The sequence below is a fragment of the Thalia democratica genome, chromosome 6, assembly GCF_965202585.1.
Source record: "Thalia democratica chromosome 6, ktThaDemo2.hap1.1, whole genome shotgun sequence".
NCBI lineage: Eukaryota > Metazoa > Chordata > Thaliacea > Salpida > Salpidae > Thalia > Thalia democratica.
Genome location: NC_139170.1, coordinates 23,078,194 through 23,100,046, shown reverse-complemented (window position 1 = coordinate 23,100,046; position 21,853 = coordinate 23,078,194). Strand labels below are relative to the sequence as shown.

General features: G+C 26.0%; 1 protein-coding gene across 1 annotated transcript in view; it reads left to right on the top strand.

Moving 5' to 3' along the window:
• LOC145838295 (1,4-alpha-glucan-branching enzyme-like) overlaps nucleotides 1-21,853 on the top strand; it is a 61,152-nt gene that overhangs the window by 29,793 nt on the left and 9,506 nt on the right. The window contains exons 6-12 of the mRNA XM_082945865.1: nucleotides 3,186-3,395; nucleotides 5,466-5,581; nucleotides 5,636-5,763; nucleotides 9,290-9,388; nucleotides 17,396-17,506; nucleotides 17,983-18,154; nucleotides 20,681-20,868. Coding sequence (XP_082801991.1) covers nucleotides 3,186-3,395; nucleotides 5,466-5,581; nucleotides 5,636-5,763; nucleotides 9,290-9,388; nucleotides 17,396-17,506; nucleotides 17,983-18,154; nucleotides 20,681-20,868 — 1,024 coding nt within the window. The remainder of the gene's footprint in view (nucleotides 1-3,185; nucleotides 3,396-5,465; nucleotides 5,582-5,635; nucleotides 5,764-9,289; nucleotides 9,389-17,395; nucleotides 17,507-17,982; nucleotides 18,155-20,680; nucleotides 20,869-21,853) is intronic.

Here is a 21,853-nt window from a genome sequence, read left to right as displayed (position 1 = left end):
TAAAACAAGTTTAAAATAAAGCACAAAACAAAATCACTATTGAAAGTTAAAAAATTTTTGCATAAATAGATTATGACGTAATTTTGAAACTATCAAAAATCATGCAAAACGGCTTGTACAAAAATTAATTTACCAATCGACAATAAACTAGCAAAAATTCATATAACTTCAGTGAGTAAATATATATTAGGACAGATAATTGAAAGAGATAAAGATAAAATTAAGATACAAATTGAAATATAGGTTATTTTAAGATGAAATTAAAACTTGTTAAACTTTAAAAGCGACTTTTTTATATGTCTACAAGACGATACAAACTCGCTTCTTTTGTTTAGGCATCTCTTGTCTTTCAGTGCATATACAACGGCTGATGCTTCTTTGAGACACAGCCTACATATTGGGCTATTACCGTCGGCTATAGGCTGTGCTCTTTTTATAACTTCCGAGGATATTTCGAAGTCAATGCCGCTGCGCTTTAAGCCACAAACATACTTCGAAAGTTCAGTGTCATTTTCATATATGCCGCCTTTAAAAGATTTTTTATGATTGGCATACCTGAATCTAAACTGAGTCGAGCACAAGCCGACATAGAACCTCGTCAACAAGGCCACAGTTAACTCTGGCGTTGAGACGAGGTTCTATGTCTTTATTTTAAACTTGTTTTGAAGCTGATGAGTGAATAGTCACGAAACTCGAGTCCTTTGAGTTTTGCATCTTTAAATAAACCTTTTTAATAATAAAGCCCTTAAGGTGGGCTCAGTGTGAAAAGTTTAATTTATTAAGTTAAATAACTTAATTCTATATATATATATATATATATATATATATATATATATAATTTATTCAAATGGCGATTTTAAAAATTCTGGAACATATGTTTCACAAAGCTTTAATTTTTCATAAAGCTTTGATCATCAGCCAGTTAAATTCAAAATACAAAGCAATAATATACACAAAATAAACTTTTGCTTGGTACAGCTGTTTCTGCGTTTAATACGCGTCCTCAGCCAAGTTTTATTCAATGAAAAGCAAACTTGTAAGTACAGCAATAAAATTATACAAAATTAGATATTACGTAATAATAGATAGTTGATTTTAGACAAAATTATTAACAGAGTTTTTAGATAAATTGCTTTCTATAATGTATGCATCCAGTTTGTAATTCGTTTCTTTTGTTTAAAGATTCAGATTTCTTAACTTTTAAAATTTCGATTTTTTCCGCATTGCACAATTTACATCCGTTTTTTAAACTGTATTTATTTTTCGTTCTTGTTAATATTTCCCACTGAATTTTAAAATTAACTTCGTCATTTTTTAGTTTCCAAATGTACTGCGATAAAGTTGTCGTATTTTTATGTTTTTCGTGTTTGAAGCTGTACTTGTGCTTTGTGTAGCGATTCTTGAACGATAGTCCAGTCGAGCCTACATAAAACTTGGTCTGGTTATCAGTTATGACTGTCGCTTTATAAATAAGCCGTCATAATCTGAAACTTTAGCTTCTGTGTTTTCATCCCTTAAATGGAATGCTTTCCATCTCATTTTAGTTATCAGTTTATCTACTTTTTCGTACATTTTAATTTTGAACTCTTTATTACTACTACTTATTGGTATGCTCTTTAATGAATAATTGAAGTTTATAGGTCTTAAGTCGTGTATACTTTTAATCATCTTTAAAACTTAGAGACTCAGCTTAATTAATAAAGCGAGAAACTTCTTACTTGTTTTTTTGAAGTCTGTTGATGGTGAGAGAGGCTCTCCACTATATATATATATATATATATATATATATAACATAGAATTAATTTAAAGCCTTTTAACGTCACATCTTATATATATATATAAAATTAAAATACACAAAATAAACTTTTGCTTGGGACAGCTGTTTCTGCGTTTAATACGCGTCTTCAGCCAAGTTTTATTCAATGAAAAGCAAACTTGTAAGTACAGCAATAAAATTATACAAAATTAGGTATTACGTAATAATAGATAGTTGATTTTAGACAAAATTATTAAGATAGTTTTTAGATAAATTGTTAACGATAATGTATGCAGCCAGTTTGTAATTCGTTTCTTTTGTTTAGAGATTTATTAACTTTTAAAATTTCGATTTTTTCCGCATATATATATATATATATATAATATGTAACCTTAAAAGGCTTTAATCCTGGAGATCCTGATGAGCTTAGCTTATCGGAATATATACCACAGATGTTTTAACACAAAAACATTGTGGTATATCTATATATATATATGAACTGGTTGCCCACTTGCTTTTTCAGTTTGTTCGGAAGTTTTTTTTTTAATTTGTTTTAGTATCTTCTTCACGTTTTCACTTAGTTCTTTAAAGGTATTATGAACTAGTATTTTACTAAAACTTCATCTAATACTTTTGGGTTTTAGTAATGAGTGTGTTAATATTGTTAATTAGGACTAGTTTGTATGAGTTATTCAATATAAAATGTATCACAATATGAAATCATAATGAAAGCATACCAAAAAAAAGAAGATGCATATAGAATTATCTTTTTAGATAGACCAGTAAGGAATAACATAGTTTTTATAGAACAAATGTGGATTCAAAAAATTAAGCATTAATTAATTTGTATTATTTGTAAAACAATTTAGACAAAAAACTATGAAATAACATGCAATATTTTAATTATTATGTTCTGTTTTAATTTTTTTTTGTTTACAGTTGTTGTTTAGATTTACCGTTAGTTACAGTAACTTAAACATTTTTAATGACAGTTTGGTTGCTTAGGTTCTGAATTTTTAATCATTATTATTTTTTTAATAAATATTGATTAGCTTTAAACTTCAGCCCATTATCAAATTTATTTACATTTTAAATATTTTTTATAAGAGTTTTAAATCCTTGTTAAATACTTCCGAACTAACATACTATTACATTTTTCTATAAGTAAGTATTTTTCAGCAGAATTGAAAATGTTTTTTAATAAACGAAAGATATCTTACTTTATGTTTTTTTGTAAAGAATTGAGACAATTTTTTTCAATGGTTTTTTAACCAATTTTTTGTTTGTCAAGTTATCAAAAGCTGTCCGATTTTAATCTAAAAAAGGCAGACTACTTGCATACTATTCATCCAAATGCCTGTTAATAAGTGGTTACCCTCTTAAATATCATTGAGTAAGTTTGGATAGTAATGTTTATAATTTATTATAGTCGGTACGGAACACCAGAAGATTTGAAAAAATTAGTAGATGAAGCTCACAGGTTAGATATTCGTGTTATACTAGATGTTGTTCATAGTCATGCATGTAGCAATGTGCTAGATGGTCTAAACATGTTTGATGGTACAGATACTTGCTTCTTTCACTCACTTCCTCGTGGATACCACAAGTTGTGGGACAGCAGACTATTTGATTATTCAAAGTTAGCATTTTATCTTAATTTTTTTTTGAATTTAACCACAAAAGTAGATATTAAAAAGCTTAACTTTTGTATTTAAATGTTTTTTTATCTAAGTTTCATCAAAATATATTTTAGAAAAAAAAAACCTGTTTAAGGCTCTGATATGTCTGTGAAGAAAACTAGGTAGTAAGTTAGTACTATTTAAGGCTATTTGAGAAACTTATCTGAAGTTTGTTCAAAACAGTTTGTAAACTTACCAGAGCCTTAAACAAGTTTTTTTCTAATATATAACTTAATGAAACTGAGATAAAAAACAAATAAATATAGAAGTTAAACCTTTTAACATGTACTTTTGTGGTTAAATGCAAAAAATTTCGTAAGTTTTATATAATGCTGGCACTTTATAGAACAAAGGCTCATAATTTTCTCCAAATTAATGTCTGTTTTGTTTAAATACTCTGGTAAAAGTCAAACTTTTATCCTTATTTAAATATTTATTTATTTGTTGTAAATATGTAAAACATATATGCATTTAATCCTACGCTTTTCAAATTAGAAACCTAAACTTTTAAAAATGTTACTCGAAAATTTTGACAAACAAATGTTGAAGTTAAAGTATTTAAAATTTTGATTTATTGCACAACATACATAAACAAAAATCAAAATACTTTAGATTAAATATTTTATATACCTAATTGAATACTTGATTAGTTAATAGTTAAATTTATAAATTTCCCCAAAGCTCTTAAAAAAGTTTTTTATAGTACAACTTTTTATCAGTTTTAGGTTTACACATTCATAGAGAGCCTTTATAATAGTTAATAGTTAAATTTTATCCAGGGTTGCCACAAGATCAGGAAATCAGGAAAAGTCAGGAAAAACTAAAAAAGAATGACAAAAGTCAGGAAAAAATGGGGGTTTTTGTAAAAAAGTCAGGAAACTTACAAAAAAAAATCATATTTTGTCATTTTAAATTTAAAAAAGTCCTTATTTTCCAAAGTCTTCAAATGTTAAAAAAGTAATTAAAAATTGTTTAAAGTCAGACTAAAATTGCAGAAGTTTCTACAAATTTACAAAATTATTTAATTTCCAATGCCTTCATCTGGTGTTAATTAGTAAAATATCCTTTATAAAACTGCAAAAGTTTTTTATTAACATATTGAACAACTACCCTACTTGAACAAGCAGTTTTGTAAGCTTTTTAGTATTGATGATCTGTGTCAAGGACATTTCCATAGTGAAACTGTGATATATACACAAAAGTTTATCTAGCATAATTTTAGAATCAAGGTGTTTTATGTTTAAGTAAATAATTGAGGCAGTAAAATTTAAGGTAAAAATAAATAAGTGCAAAAAGAAAAGAAATGAAGCCCACAAATTGTGGCTAGATTTAGAGAAAATATTTTCTTCGATAAGTGTAGGCGCAGCAGATGAGAAAGATTTAAATAAAATGAGGCAAATTATTTTAACTGCCAAGAAAATGAAGCGGGATGCAGATCAGATGAAGGAAACCATATCTTCATTAGATGAAGAGGTTGAAGTGCTAATAAACAAACGGATAAAATTAATTTTAGTATATATAATTTAAAAAAATATAGTTTGATTAAGTTCTTTATTCTAACAAGGTTTTAGTTGTAAAAGTTCATTATTAATTGTAAAAGTTCCTTATACGTCGTTTAGTTTATTTAGATACATTTATGTTAGGAAATGCTAAAAAACTGTGTCTTTTTTCAGACAAGCTGTGATTATAAGGTAATAATACAAGTATTTTGCTGATAGAGCTGTTTATTGCAAATACATCAATCATAGACAGATGGTTCAAGTGATGTAATGGAAGTTTTAGACTAAATTCAACAAAAAAAAAAGATATTTTTAACCTCCATTTAAATTAGATTTAAAGCTTTATTTAGTTTCAAGTGTTAGCTTATGTATTTTAGAATAAGTTTAAATTCAGAGTTTGATTTAGAAAAGTCAGGAACCTTGAGTAAACGGTCAGGAAAAGTCAGGAACCGTTAAATCCTACTAAATTTAGGCAAAAAGTATTTGTTACAAATGATTTGTGCAATTTATACATTATTTTAAACTGTTTAGTTTGGAGGTATTACGATTTCTATTGTCAAATCTTCGTTGGTACATAGATGAATACAAGTTTGATGGATTTAGATACGATGGCGTTTCATCTATGATATATCACGACCACGCTATTGGTTAGTTTTATTTGTTTGCTTATAGCTTACAATATCTACCTTTTTTTTTTCTAGATCGAGGATTTTCAGGCGAATACAGTGACTATTTTGGAATTCATATTGACTATGAATCTATTGTTTATTTGATGTTGGCTAACGACATGCTGAAAAAAAACTATCCCAATGTAACACTTATATCAGAGGTTTTTTCTTATTAAACGAATTCCATAAGTTCTTCAATGCTTAATATGTAGAAATTATTTAAGTAAATAACTTGATTACAAATAACTTAATTAAATAGTTGGATAAGTGTTTTAGCTTGTTAGGAAAAAGCCTTCAATTATATAACATTGTTTTTTTTTACATTGTATATATATATATATATAAATGTTTATTTTAAGATGTAAAACTCAAAGGACTCGAGTTTCGTGCTTATGCACTCATCAGCTTCCTTTTTAAAGCACTCAGAAACCTTTTTATTAATAAAGCCCTTAAGGTGGGCTCAGTGTGAAAGATTTGATTAATCAAGTTAAATAACTTAATTCTATATATATATATATATATATTGTACACATTAAATTGAGTGTTTATAAATTGGTTATTTTCCCAATATATCAAACTTGTATTTAAATATTTTTATATGAAAGTATATTAGCTAACACAAAGCTTATTGGTTTTTCAATACTAAAATAATAAAGTTTGACTTGTCTAGAAAACGACATTAAAAAGTTAAACTTATAGTTCTTTACTTTAAATTTTAACTTTAACACTAGTAAAATGTATTTTGTTTTGAAATTTATTAAAATTTTAGCATATGTTAAAACTATGTTCCCTACAGACATCACGGTAGAAAGTCTTTGAAAGTAAAAATAATATCTTATAATCTTTTGTTTTAACTTTATAACAATTGATATTTGTGTAATATAAAAATCAACAAGTAGGCCAATCTCCTGCTGTTCATGGTTGACAAAAACAGAAAGTTCGCACTGTTTATAGTATATCAATTAAAATAGCTTATTAGGTTTACTATCTAGATTGATTTTGGCTTATTAAATTTTCTAATCTATTCGCTCTAGCTTATAAAAACTCCTTAAAAGACCTTTGTGCTTTTTAATTTGCGCTAATGTGTACTTATACTTTTCAGGGTGGTCAAAAAACCTGGAATTCTAGAAAAACCTGGAATTTGACAACTTAGGCTAAAAAGCTTAAACTTTTAACCAATTTTTACATGCTAAGTAGGAAAATTTTGATTTGACACAAAAATATATCATATAAATAAAACTTTTTTGTCATCATCGAATATTTTTTTAATTTAAAAACACATTTAAAGTAGCTTTACAGTATCTTTTCAAAGCTTTTATACTATTTAACACAATTTTTTAGCTTAAAATTAGTTTTAAAATAAAATTAGACCATTAGAAATTTCTTTTACTAAAAATAACATTGGATCTTAATAAAATCTTGAAGTACAAACTACAAGCCAGTTTTTATAAAATTAAAAAATCTTATTTAATTTTTGAGATATTGTAATTTTTATAAAAATTTTCCGATACAAACGTACGGACCGCAAATTTTTCGGGGTTGTTTTTCTCCGAAATTTAAAAAATCACTAAAAATCTATCTTCTTCTTCATTTTTTGAGCTAGAGACCTCAAACTTTCAGGAAACGTTCCTTTGAATGTTGGAATTTTAAAAATATTAAAAAATCAAAATTTTAGATTAAAAAAACAAAAAAAAAGTGGGTGGTTTTTTTTTATAAAATAAAAAATAATCCTGCATTCAATCTTTTTAAAATTTAATAATACACTTTCTGTGAAAATTTGATTAGGAGATAGATTTTTAGTAAAATGGTCTTTTTTCGCGTTTTTCGTTTGCGCTTTCCATTAGGAACCTATTGAGGTTACTGACTTTGATTGCTTATTTCTAAAAAAATATTTTTAAGCGGTTGAAAATTTCTGATAGCTCAGATAAAACTCTATGAAATAAGATCAACATGTAAAGATCAAGGTGGACCTCATATGCTCTTAAAGTTTAGTTAATTCAATCATTTTTTGTAAACATACAGGTACATACATCTATACTGTAAAAATGTTGTTAATTTAAATTTCTTGCAGATTAGATTATTTTACTGACTCTATAATTTAGTTCTATTTATAAATTTAAAATTTTTCTTTTTTAATATAAAACATAAATTTATTTAAATAAGCTCTTTACATCCCAGTAAATTGAGCATTCTTTTTTAGTTAAGGCAAATAACTATATAATATAGAACTTATATTTAAATTTTAGAGTATTTTAACTTGTTAAAAGTCTTAACAATTTTGATAGTTGCATAGTTATCTGAGACTGGTCAAAATGGTCAAGTTCCTCTAGTACCGCCTGATAAACCTAAAGCTCAACTACCTAAAAATGATGTACCTAAAAATTTTTTGTCTTTGCATTCTACATTTAAACCGGAAACAAGTGCAAACACTCAAGAAAGTAAACAAAAAGATTCAGTTGATCAAGAGATTGAGACAAAAATTAAGTCTTTTTTGCTGAAGAAATTAATCTGCTGAAGAAGTTAAAGAAGCTGAAGTCTTCTTTTGGTGGAACTCAAACAAGAGAAAATACACACACCTTGCCAGGTTTGCAAGAAGGTATCTTTCGGCACCGCCATCTTCTGTTTATTCTGAGAGGTTATATTCAGTAGCTGGTAACAACTTGTACGAACAAAAGCAAAATCGATTGCTTCGAAAAACCGTTGAAAGTTTTTTATTTTTTCATCACTACTTAAAAAAAAAAGAATAGGTTTTATTGTAGCTTAATGGTGTTGACATGAGTAAATGTTATCTTCTAATTTACTTACTTTTATATGTGTAAACAAACAGTTGCTAAAGAAGTTATTGTTCATCTTATATTTCAACTTTTGTATATTAAACTATAATGTTAAGCTTATAAAAAATAAAATAAAGCTTGTTATTTTTAAAAACATTGTAACATTTAATTTCTTAATTTTTACGTCATACAAGATACAAAATTCAAGTTTAGTGTATAAGTAGCTTGAAATTTAACACTTTAACCGAGATTTCGTATAGATAATTTTTTTTTCTACAATGTTCTTTTTCCTAGTGTTCAAATAAAATGTTTAGACAGAAAAACATTGTGTTTTTTTAAATATAATACTTGTATTAAACAATTTTTACTTATTAATGGTATTAGAATAATAAAATAAGTTCGTTCTCTATTGAAACTACATAAAACTTGAAACATTTAGGCCGGATCCTAAATATTGGATGCAGTAGATCTAATTTTGTTTATATTATATATAATCTCTTTTGGTTATTGTGTTTTTTTTATAAATAGTCTACTTTTACTGTTTAAAATTTAGTACAGTTATAATCGTTTTAAATTTAAACATTTCAGTTGTTTTTTTTTGTACATCCTTAAATAGTTTGTTTGAAATATACATTTGATAAGTTATTATACTTAAAAAAATTAAGTAAGCTTCCATTTTAAAGTTATTGTTATTGCTTGAAGTACTTTTAAATGCGTCGTTAATAACTGAGTAATGACTGCAGTTTGTATTATATAAATATTTTTATACTATTTAAGACAGTTTTTTTCTTAAATTTTGTTTTATTCAAAAAGTAGACAATAAAAATTTGTACTTTCAAAAATCTGTAAAAAAATCAGAAACATTGAAAAAAACAAAAAAATCTAAACCCCATTAAAGTATATTTTTTAACAGGATGTTTCTGGGATGCCAGGAATGTGTAGACCTGTGAGCGAAGGAGGTTTCGGATTTGATTACCGGCTTGCAATGGCAATTCCTGATATGTGGATAAAAGTTTGAGAGTTTTTGTTTCAATATTTTTTCTGAATAGAATTAATAATCTTTAGAACAGGGTTCCCAAACTTTTTATAATTGCCACCTTGGCACAAATTAAAAAAATCCCCTTTTAATAAATTTTACCCTTGTACGTTTTAGTTACCCATTTATATTTTTTTAATTTCCCACTAATTATTGGCCACTTTGGGAAAACCAGTTTAATTATCTGAGAGCCTATCACAATAATTTAAGAGCTTTTTTATCTAGGCACGATAAAAATTACAGAAATATATCGTTTACGATCATGATTAAAATGTTAACAAATCAAAAAATATTTTTGTAGTTTAGTTGTATTTACCGATTAGAAGTGCGTCGTTTGAACAATGGTATAAATGATCACAACGATTGCAAAGCTCTTAAAGTCAAACATCATGTGTACTTATTTAAACTTGCAGACAAAATGATCATCAGTTGTTAAAATAGATCTGAAAAAAATTTTTGAACAAGTAAATAGAAGGCATACTAAAAAAATAAAAATAATAAGTAAAACGAAATGAAAAAAAGCCTAAGAATTGAAAAACTTATGGTTTAAAAATTTATGGTTTAATAAACTTAGGTTTAAACTAAAATTTTTAATGTGAAGTGTGAAATGTTAGTAATAAAATAGGTTATATAAAAACATAAGTTTATAATACTAAACTTTAGTAACAATTTAATACTTATATTATCTTTTTAAGAATTTAATAGACTACAGCTTAAAAAAATAGTAAATAAAAATAGTAATAAACCGGACTATCATGGAAGTTAGTTTCCAAAAACTAAAAATATAATAATAATTTAAAGTGTGCAATTGATAAAGATTTTACTTAGAGTGTTGACGATTAAAGTTGAAAATTTTGTTGCTGTTTGAACTGATGCACAAATTGAAATAGTTTGTTTTTACTATAAATTTATAAAGTTTGCTAAATTGTCATATTGAAGGACGCTTATGTGATCAAAACTTATAATTTGGGATTGTATTTTAATGTAAAATAAGTTTCTAGAGGTGAAGATAACTCCTTACGATTACAAATAATTTAACTTACTAATTCACGAGTGATAATTAAAGTTTTAAAGCAGAGTTTCTGAAAATGCGGGCATGTTGCAAACAGTTCGTAACTCTTATTCAAGTTGATCTTTTTGTTAGCATTGGCTGTCTCTATTTTTTCTAAAATACAAGTCTTGCAGATGTTGTGTATGTTTTTAATTTCCCCGATGTGGTGGAGGATGTATTTTATAAAAAAAGAGATAGCCAATGCTAACAAAAAGATCGACTTGAATAAGAGGTACGAACTGTTTGCAATCTGCCCGCATTTTCAGAAACTCTGCTTTAAAACTTTAACTATCACTCGTGAATTAGTAAGTAAAATTATTTGTAATCGTAAGCAGTTATCTTCACCTCTAGAAACTTATTTTACATTAAACTACGATCCCAAATTATAAGTTTTGATCACATAAGCGTCCTTCAATATGACAATTTAGCAAAACTTTATAATAAAAAAAACTAACTTGTATAACAGTTCAAACAGCAAGATAACTACGTCATAAAGCTAAGTAAAAAAACTTAAACTTTAATCTTCAACACTCTAATTAAAACCTTTATCAATTGCAAACTTTAAGTTTATTATTATATTTTTATCGTTTTGCAACTAACGTATATGTGAGTTCGGTTTATTACTATTTTTATTTGTTTATTTTTAAATCTTTAGTGTCTATGAAATTCAAAAAAAGATAATATAAGTATTAAATTGTTACTAAAGTTTAGTACAGTGGTTCCCAACCTTTTTGATGCCCCGCACCCCTAAAGTCTCTAAATTTGATCTTGCACCCCTAACACTATATGCTATAATTGTTTATTAATAATTTGATTATAAAATCATTAATTTCATTAATTAATAATTTGTATTTTAATTTTTATGATAGTGTGCTATATTAACAAAAATAAAATACTTGGAAATTTAAAAACATAACAAACTATATTCGAACAAGTTTTATCTATTCTTTATAAGGTAGAAAACATCAGAACTCACTTTTCCTTCTGCAACGATAAAAGTTTTCTGAAGGTTTTGCAAGTGAGTTTGGAGCTCATAACTTGTAATTCTACCTACTCATTTCTAAACTAACTAAAAAAATTAATTACTTTTTAATTAAACGAAAAAAAACAAATCTATCTTTATAAAAAACAAAAAAAATTTCAATTAACATTAGCAAAAAACTAAACTAATCTTATATATTTAATAAAAAAATCCTAAATGACACGTCGTTATACTCACAAGGTATTTAACAAATTATTAAAATTCTATTCATGCAATATTATTTTGAAAAGATTAAGAACTTAATTTTATATCTACTCTAAAGTTAATGACTTTTTTGTTCCTGTTTATTGCAAAAAACTTTCTAAAAACGTGACATTTTGTTGCTGATGGCAATTCGCATGTCTGCCTGTGCATTCAAGCGGTTTCTTGATTTAGTTTTTATTGACAAAAGAGGACTAAATCCAGACTCGCACAAGTAAGTCGTCGCAAATGAAATGAGAGTACTTAGTGCTTTTTCAACAAGTTTTGGAAACATATTCATTGAACAACACCATTATTGTTGAAGAGTTTTGCTTTCAAACTGCATTTTGAGAAAACGGTCCATGAATAACTCAATAAGTTCATCTTTTAACTATTCATCATCGGACATGTGATTCAAATTAAAAGAATATGGATTTATTATCCATTCTTTAGAAATTTCTAGTTCTCCTATTTTAAAATATCCGTCAAATGACTTGGATAGTATTTCCAAATGGTTTATAATTTCTTCACGAACAATTGGAACCAAACACTCATCTCCATCAGTCACTTCTTCGAGTAATGGAAAGTTTGATAAATTACCTCTTTCAACTCGTCGACACCAGAGATTTAACTTTTTTTAGAAGCATTTATTACTTCACGACATTTTAAAATATTTACATTTATCCCTTGCATGGAAACACTCATGTCATTCAAGCGGCTGAAAATGTCACTTAAGTAAGCTAGTATTTGAATAAATTCTTTTGACTCCATTTCTTTGACACGGTCAAAGTCAAGTTGATTAAGAAAAGCTTTTACTTCCTTCCTCAATTCAAAAAACCGCGTTAAAGCTCTTCCAAGTGATAGCCAGTTGACCTCTGTATAGAAAAGTAAAACTGAATGTTTACTACCATAATCTTGACACAACGACTTAAAAAGACGGTTATTAAGAGCACGACCTCTAAACTAGTTGATTGTCCTCACACAAATATCAAGGACATTTTTAGATTTCGAGGGCAATGTTTTTGATTGATGCCAAGGCATGTCAACGAAGAAAACAGTGAATACCATGCAAGCGGAATATCCTGTTTTAACAAAGCAAAAACAAACAGATTTATTTCCCAACATAGCAGGGGCACCTTCAGTAAACACAGAACCAATAACTTGCATGTCTAAGTCATGTTTCGCAAAAAAAATTATGACACATTGAAAGATGTCTTTTCCTTTTGTGGTTCTCTTCAGATCTTCACAAAATAAGAAATTTTCTTTTATCGAACCATCATGCACATATCTCACTGACTAGTACAATCAATTGACTGCAATTTTCAACTAGAATTGCTGAATTTACTTTTAGAAAAGCGCTCTTGCTCTATGACGTACTAATCAAATTAATTTATTCAGAAAGTTAGCACTAACTTCATACTATAACCAAATGTACTTTTAAAGTTTATAAACTTTATTAGAGAGTGAAAATCACCTTATTTATCATATAAAAATGAAAAGCCATCCCTCACCCCCTGGAATGCTGCCTCGCACCCCTAAGGGGTGCGAGCACCCCTGGTTGGGAACCCCTGGTTTAGTATTATAAAGTTTTGTTTTTATATAACCTATTTTATTACTAACATTTCATACTTCAAATTAAAAATTAAGTAATAGTTAAAAATTTTAGTTTGAACCTAAGTTTATTAAACCCTAAATTATTGAACCATAAGTTTTTCAATTCTTAGGCTTTTTTCATTTCGTTCTACTTATTATTATTTTTTTATATGTCTTCCATTTGGGTAGGTGTCAGAAAAGCACAGCGTCACTTTAGCACGGGGTGACACTATAGCACGGCGTCACTTTAGCAGAGAGCGACACTTTTGCACACAATGATTTTAAATCTTTTATAATGTTCATTTAAATAATGTTTAAATATCTAAAATAATTAATTAACAAACTAATAATTGTGAAAACTAGTTCTAATACTTTTCAAAATATCGTCTTAAAAAATTATAAATAAAGTTTTTTTTTTTATGGGCTTAAAATGAAATAAAAAAGTTTCGAATTTTTATATATCAATTTTTTTATTATAAACTTACGCTTAGCTTTATTAAAATTAGTTAAAGCATTAAAAAAAATATTAATAATCCTAGATCCTGTATATATTGCTAGCTTTATTAAAACAGTTTTAATGCAAAAACTTTAAAGTAAAAGTATCAAGATATTTTCATCTAAAATTAAAAAGTAAAACAAGTTAACAAAGTTTTTAAATTAACTTTTTTTTCAGTTTTAACTAAAGCTTAAACTTGTAACTCATTTAGAGCTTGTTAACTTTTAGTTTACATGTTGCATAGTTAGTTTTTAGATTTTTAAACAATACAGTACGTAATATTATTTAAGCAAAGAAAAAATTGCAAAATAAATTATGTGCTAAAATGTCACTCCGTGCTAAAGTGACACTCTCTGCTAAAGTGTCACTCCGTGCTAAAGTGTCACACCGTGCTAAGTTGTCACATCGTGATAAAGTGTCACTCTGTGCTAAAGTGTCACCCGTGCTTTTCTGACCCGTTACCCTTCCATTTATTTATTCAAAAACTTTTTTCAAATTTATTTCAACAACTGATGATCTCTTATATCTTAATATAAAAGTGAAACATTGTTTTGTTTGTAATGTGAAAATAAAATATAACTAATCTTCTTAAACCTACTTGAGTTGAGAACTTTCAGTTGTTTAATCAAAAGCAAATTACAAAATCATACAGTAACAATAGTATTATCATATCTAAAATTAGACTTTTATTAAGTAAAAAGTCTTCTTTACAGGGTGGCCTAAAAACCTTTAAAAACCTAAATTTTACAATTTAGGCAAAAAAACTTTGATTTTTTTTTTAAATTTTAGTTTCTTAACAATTTTGATATCGAGAATTTCTAAATTTTATAATTTTTAGACTTAAAGAAGAGTATAAAGGTTTTTGATTAGTAATTGATAAATTATTAGTAAAATTACCACTTTGGTTAACGAAACTATTTTTTTACTTGCATTTCTATTGTTTTGAATGTCATGTAAAGGTATCCAACAAGAACCTATTTATGTCTGATGTAACTCAATAGAGGTTAGATTAAGAAAAAACTAAGAGCAAGAAAAAGTTAAAGCAACAACGAAATAAGAGCAGAACCAAATAAAAATGTCTGATGCAATGTTTTATTCCCAATGAATTTATAGCAGCTATAATATATCTTAACTTTAAAGTATAAGATAGAAGTAATTAGTTGTCGTAGTTTATTTAGACGTTAATTAACAAGTAGAAATACAAGGTGAATAACTATATTATCTTAAACTTTAATTATTCATACTTTATAAAATTCCTTTAGTTTTTATTTTTATTTACTTTTATTAAAGTTGTTGCAAATTTTAAAATATTATTTAATTAAATAGATTGATAAATTAAAAATTACAAATTAAAACTAACAACAAATTTTAACTAGAATATATGGCTATTTATCGTATATATCAACATAAAAGCTTTTGAACAATCATATGAAAAAAAAAATTGAACAGATTGATTCAAAATAATGTTACAGGTTTCAATAGAATAAAACAAAGATTAAATAGCAGTAATACTGTATAGTTTAAATAGTTTAATACTGTCAAAAAACACCGTTTTCACTTAATTTTAACTTACTACTAAAAATAGTCAAGAAAAGATGTGATTTCAAAAACCTGGAAGAAATTTGGAAACCTGGAGAAAATTTGCCGATAATATTTGGCCACCCTGTCTTTATAATCCCTTAATGTTTTTTTCTATACCTTGTTTAGGTAAAAGAATAAGGCTAACTTATCTTCCTATATGGCTTGTGGTATATTCTTGTTTATTTAACTTCGCAGTAATGCAACCAAGTTTCATAAACCAATACCCTTAAATTACTTTTAACAACTTTATAAAACAATAAACATGAAAAACATTACTAACGACTATCAACACTACTTGAATAAGTCAATCTGTTTTGTTAAAATGTATTTTTCTTGCTTTTTGTATACTTTTTACCATGACTTTAAGCAACCCCTTAGCATATTTACTCTCTGTTTTTCCTGCTTGGTTAACCTTTTAAATTTAACTTCCCTCAACTCTTCAACCGTCGTTGTTGCTCAAAGTTTAAATTAGTTCATATTTATTTTGAACACTTTGTATAAGACAAAAATAAATAACTAAATTTACACTTTCTATGACAAAAACAATAGTTGATAATGTCTTCCGACCATCATTAATCATTTTTATTGTGACTTATAAAACTAAACAAATCTATTAAATATAATCTTATACTAATAACATTATTTAAAACTTTTTAAAATCAAGTATAGGTAGTCTTTTAAATACAACTATAATTAAAAAGAAAATCAGAGCCACGTTTTCTTAAATAAACAAGAAGAAAATTTATTTAGGTTTTTCATTTTGTTTTACAATGTTGGAGCAGTCTGCCAAACATTTAAAACCTTATATGTTTTCCGATGATTTATTTATTCTGATATAATATCTTCAAATAAAATGTTGTAATATGAAATCTTTCTTTATCAGACTCCAAATTTGACATCATCATTGTCTGGATTTTTTTCGTAAAATCAAAATTTGATGTTTTATATATTATCATAAAATACTTTATTCAGTCAAGTCTATATTATTGACTTAAATTTAATTTATCAAATGAGTTTAGTTTTTTTACAACTATTAACTTCAAACTTGAATTTACTATGTTTAAATACATAAAAACAAACAAAATTAATCATGTGTACTGTATAGCAATAAAGCTTTTTGTCCTATAGCTTTGATAATTTTAGTCAATGAAATATGTTTTTGTGTATAAAGTTTCTTCAAAATGCAATAAGCTAACCGTAACTTAATTTTCAATTGTAAGTTATTTGCTAATAACATCAACAAGTTTGATTTTAAATCAATTTAGAAAATAAGATATATAACAATTTATAATAACAACCTTGTATCAATTTTTAAGAAATTTTAGCAAACTTATTACATTTAAATTTTTAATTAAAAATAAAATCATTTTAATTAATTTTAAAAGGTATCGGTTTGTTTTTTTCTTAGTTGTAATTTTTTATTATAAACAGCTATATGACTTCAATCAAAGATAAATTTATTTTAGTATACAATCAAAAATACAAACTTTTATTTCTCAACCAACTTTACCTTCAGGTAGAAAAGTAAATTTGGTCTAAACTTATCTACAAAATGTTTTTTTGCTGTAAAATAACTTAGGTACTTTTGTCTCAGTGATAACAAGTGTCAACTTTATTTCTTACTCATAAAATATTTTCAAAGTGACTAAAAATAAGACTTAAAATTAATGATTTTTAAGTCTAACTATTCAAGATATAAATTTAAGTGTTTGTTAACAAAAGATCCTAGTGAAACAAGTTCACTGGAATATATAATAAAAACAAATTATACAGTATCTACTTTTATTGTACCGACATATGTTTCAGTTGTAGAAATTATTTTTATCTTAATGAACACATGTATACACCTACCTTAGCTTCTATTCTTTTTCTTTTACAGTATTTATTTTTTTAACAGAACCCAGTTGAAGTGTGTTAATCCGTTAATTTTTAAGTCTAAATTAAATACATATTTAGTATTCAAATGTATTAAAATAGTAAAGTTGTTGTTTAGTTTATTAAACTCATTGCTATGTAACAAACAATCTTTGTAACAATCAGTTATTGAAAGAAGAAAAAGATGATAATTGGAGTATGGGTCATATAGTACACACGCTGACTAATAGAAGATATGGTGAAAAATGCATTGCTTATGCTGAAAGTCACGATCAGGTTTATATATCTGTTTTTTTAGATTATTATTCTTTTCATGATATTTTACAGTTTATATACTTTAAACTTATTACCGGTGTCTAATTTTAATTATAACATTTTCAAAGGTAATCAACATTTAGATTTTTTGGCTTCAAAAATTTGTAATTTTTTCAACAAAGAACTTCCAATCTATGTATATAACTTTTTATCATGTAGACTCAATTTAGAAAGAGTAGTTTATCTCAACATGAAGTCTTAAAAAAAATATTTGTTTAATAAAAGAGCTGATTTTATGTTTTACATTATTAATGTACAGTAGTATTTATTGAGTTTTGTTACAAGGATTAAAAAATATATATTTAATGTAATTATTAATGTCCTAGTTTTTTTGGAAAACAAAATAAGTTATAATAAAGTCTGACTAATTTTACTTTTTTTTGTATAAATCATGCAAAAAAAATTTGGTTGTATATATTACTAATAAATTTTAATAGGCCTTAGTAGGCGACAAGTCAATATCTATGTGGTTGATGAACAGTGAAATATACACTAACATGTCTGTCCTTTCCCCAAACACTACTGTTATTGACAGGGGAATTGCTCTTCATAAAATGATAAGGCTCATAACTTGTTCATTGGGCGGTGAAGCTTATCTCAATTTTATTGGTATATTTTTATTAAAGTCAAGTCATACTGCCTCTAATCCAGTTTAAAATAAATTTTCAAATTGTAACAATTTTATTTATTGGTTTAAACAGTAATTCCGTTGTTAGTTTTTTTAATATGTCATCATATACGCACATATTAAATTATTTTGAAAATTTTTGATATTTAAAAATGTTTAGTTTGAATTTGCATTTTTTTAAGGTAATATTTTCTTTGTTTTTAAACTTAATCATTAACATACAAATGCTTTAATTAATGTTATGTTATTTACTTTTTTAATACCTATAATTGTAATACTATATTTAAGTAATGCCACTAGTTAATAACTATAAAATAATTTAGATGTGCTAGTATTTTTGATAGTTTTTTTTCTGATCAGTTTTAATTTTATTCTAGTAAAGTTTTGTTTTATTTCTAAACGATATTCCGGTTCTAAAAATTGATGTAAATTTATTTTAGAATTGCTAAAAATTATAAATAAATATTCATTAAAATAAGATATTTTCTACAGATAATAGTTATTAATAGGTGAAATACTTAATATTAAATCCGACTGTTATAAAACTATATGATATTTGTGATTATTAAGTCTAAAATAAGTAAAGTAAGCTAAATTACACAACAAAACATAATATAAACAAACAACTCACGTTAATAGGAAAGATAACTAATTCAAAATTTACTGTTGTTAGTTAACGTGAATTTCCTATTAACGTGAGTTGTTTGTTTATATTATGTTTTGTTGTGTAATTTAGCTTACCTTACTTATTTTAGACTTAATAATCACAAATATCATATAGTTTTGTAACAGTCGGATTTAATATTAAGTATTTCACCTATTAACAACTATTATCTGTAGAAAATATCTTAATTTAATGAAAACATGTATACACCTACTTTATTCTATGCTTCTATTCTCTCATTACAGTAATTATTTTTTTACAGGACCCAGTTGAAGTGTGTTGATTCGTTAACACACAGAAACATATGTTGGTAAAATAAAGGAAGATTACTGTATAATTTGTTTTTATTTATATTCCAGTGAAGTTACTTCACTAGGATCTTTTGTTAGCAAACAATTAAACCTAAATTTTGAACAGTTAAATAAGTATTCAAAATTTAAAGTTAATCGTTTGCTAATAGAGATCCTAGCAAAGCGAGTTCACTGGAATATATAATAACAAATTTTCACCGTACTTTATCTTTATTAAGCTAACATATGTTTCTGTGGGTTAACAAGTTAAAACACTTCAACGGAGTTCTGTAAAAAAAAATACTGTAAGGAAAAAATAGAAGCTAAAGTATGTGTATATGTGTGTCTAAAGATAAGCATAATTTATAAACAATATAATAGTTAAATTAAGGTACGATATATGGTGTTAAATATGATCTTAATAAAACTATTTAATATTTGTAATGATTAATTTCAAATAAAAATAAAAGTTAAGTTAAGTACAAATTAAAACAGAAAACCAAAATAAAAACTATGTAATGCAAGTCCAAGAGATACTAGTGCACAAAACTAAATGGTTGTTAAGTATACAAAAAATTAACTACTGTTTTAACAGTTTTAAATATTTTTTCAAATAAAAAGAATTAAAGTTTGAGAGTTCAATCAGTTTACTACTGAGCATGAAGTTTTGAAAGGCAAAGAAGACAACTAAATAAAAATTATATCTCTAATTATAATTTAAATTAAAAAAAATGTTTCGAAATTTTCCACATAGTTCTTAAATATTTGAAGTTTTCATAACTTTTTAAATTTTTATTTATATTTTAAACTTATTTTTATCATGACTAATCTAAATATATTTCTCGATCAAAGAAACTAATTTCAATATTAAAATCATACAACTTTTTTTTTTTTGGATTTGCTGTTACGTTTTTTTACAGTTTTAGCAATATTATATGTTTTGATTTTTTGAAACAATATACAGAGATCTCCACTTCTAGAAGCAATTTTTTTTTTTTATTCAAGACTTTAATTAGTAAACTAACTTTCGGTCAAAGACCTCGTCAGTACTTACAATAGTAATAACAACAAAATATAGAAAGATATGTTTAACAATAGTGGAAAATAGTATTTAAACAAAACTTAAAAACTAAACAAAATAAAACCTTTACAACCTTTACTTAAAAAACAATTCAAATTTTAATCTCAAGGTTAAATGTATGGTAAAATTTAAATTTTCCATGATTGTTTAACATATCTTTCTAGGTTTTATTGTAAGTACTGACGAATTTTTGACCCAAACTTAGTTTAATAATTCAAGTCATGAAAAAATAATTTTTATTTTAGCAATGTTAAATTGTTACATGATCCATTTTCGTTATTATGCTCATAAACAACTTTTTATAAAGTTAAATTTATATTTAGTTCAAATTATTATAGGCGATAAACATAAATATTCTTATGTTTTGATTTTTGCAATTCTTATTTATACAAAACTAGATAGTAAATACTTTAGTTTTTTTATTAAAACTTAGTAAATGAATAGCAGCGTGTTATAATGGTTCAATTTGCAGGGAACGAGTTTGGGCATCCAGAGTGGTTAGACTTTCCGCGAGAGGGTAACAATTATTCCTATTTGCACGCTAGACGCCAGTTTAATCTAGCTTATGATCAACTTTTAAGGTACAAGTTTCTGTGTTACTTCGATGAATCAATGCATAAACTGGAAGAAAAGTATTGCTGGTTAAACTCTAAAACATCGGTTTGTTTATTAAAGTTAATGTGTAAACAAATTAAAAAACAATTAAATTTTCATAAAATATTGTTATGAATTTTATCGACTATCATTTCTACTTTTAACAAAACATACAGTTTTAAACAGGTTTAAAGTTTTAACCACTATTCTTAAATGCTGCTGCTACAAGCTTCTATATGATTTTTGTAATGTATTAGCTCATTAGTATTAAACACCAAAAATATTAGTTAAATGAATATACACTTTTTGATATAATGTATCTTTCGCACTATGTAGGTACTTGGTCTGACGGACCAGTTTGGTTGCGCTGCGAAGAGTAGGTTGGGTCAATGGGCCGTTTAACAACGCCTGCTCTTTTAGTCGTTTACTCTCTCGAGTCTTAGAGTCGATGGCCTCACTTAAAGCAGCTTGCATGTTCTCTCTGGAGAACATGCTGTCATTACGCTCCTTACTATTTTTAGATTTGGTACTATTATTCTTACTCATTATACTATTTAAGTGAGAAGTTACTAAATCTATACAAGTGGGCGCTAACTAATGTCTGACCAGTGAATACCGCCTCTCTTTTGGTTAACAACTATTTTATTAAGTTACTTTAAGTTAGTTGATGATTAAGTGATAAGTATTTATAAAAGGTATAATAGCTGCTTGCTGTTCTTAATAGTTTTAACAACAATGCTTAATTTATTAAAACTTATACAAAACCAAGAGTTTAAATGAAATTTATTAAAACTTATACAAAACCAAGTGTGTAAATGAAATTTATTAAAACTTATACAAAACCAAGTGTGTAAATGAAATCTATCAAAACTTATACAAAACCAAGTGTGTAAATGAAATTATTAAGCTTTAGTAGTTTTCACCACAAACTTATTTAATTCAAACTTATCTAAGCAAATACAATAATTAACACTCAATTTATTGATATAACATCTATTTAAGAAAAACAGAATTAAGTTGCAAAAGTATAACAATACTCACGAATTCAACA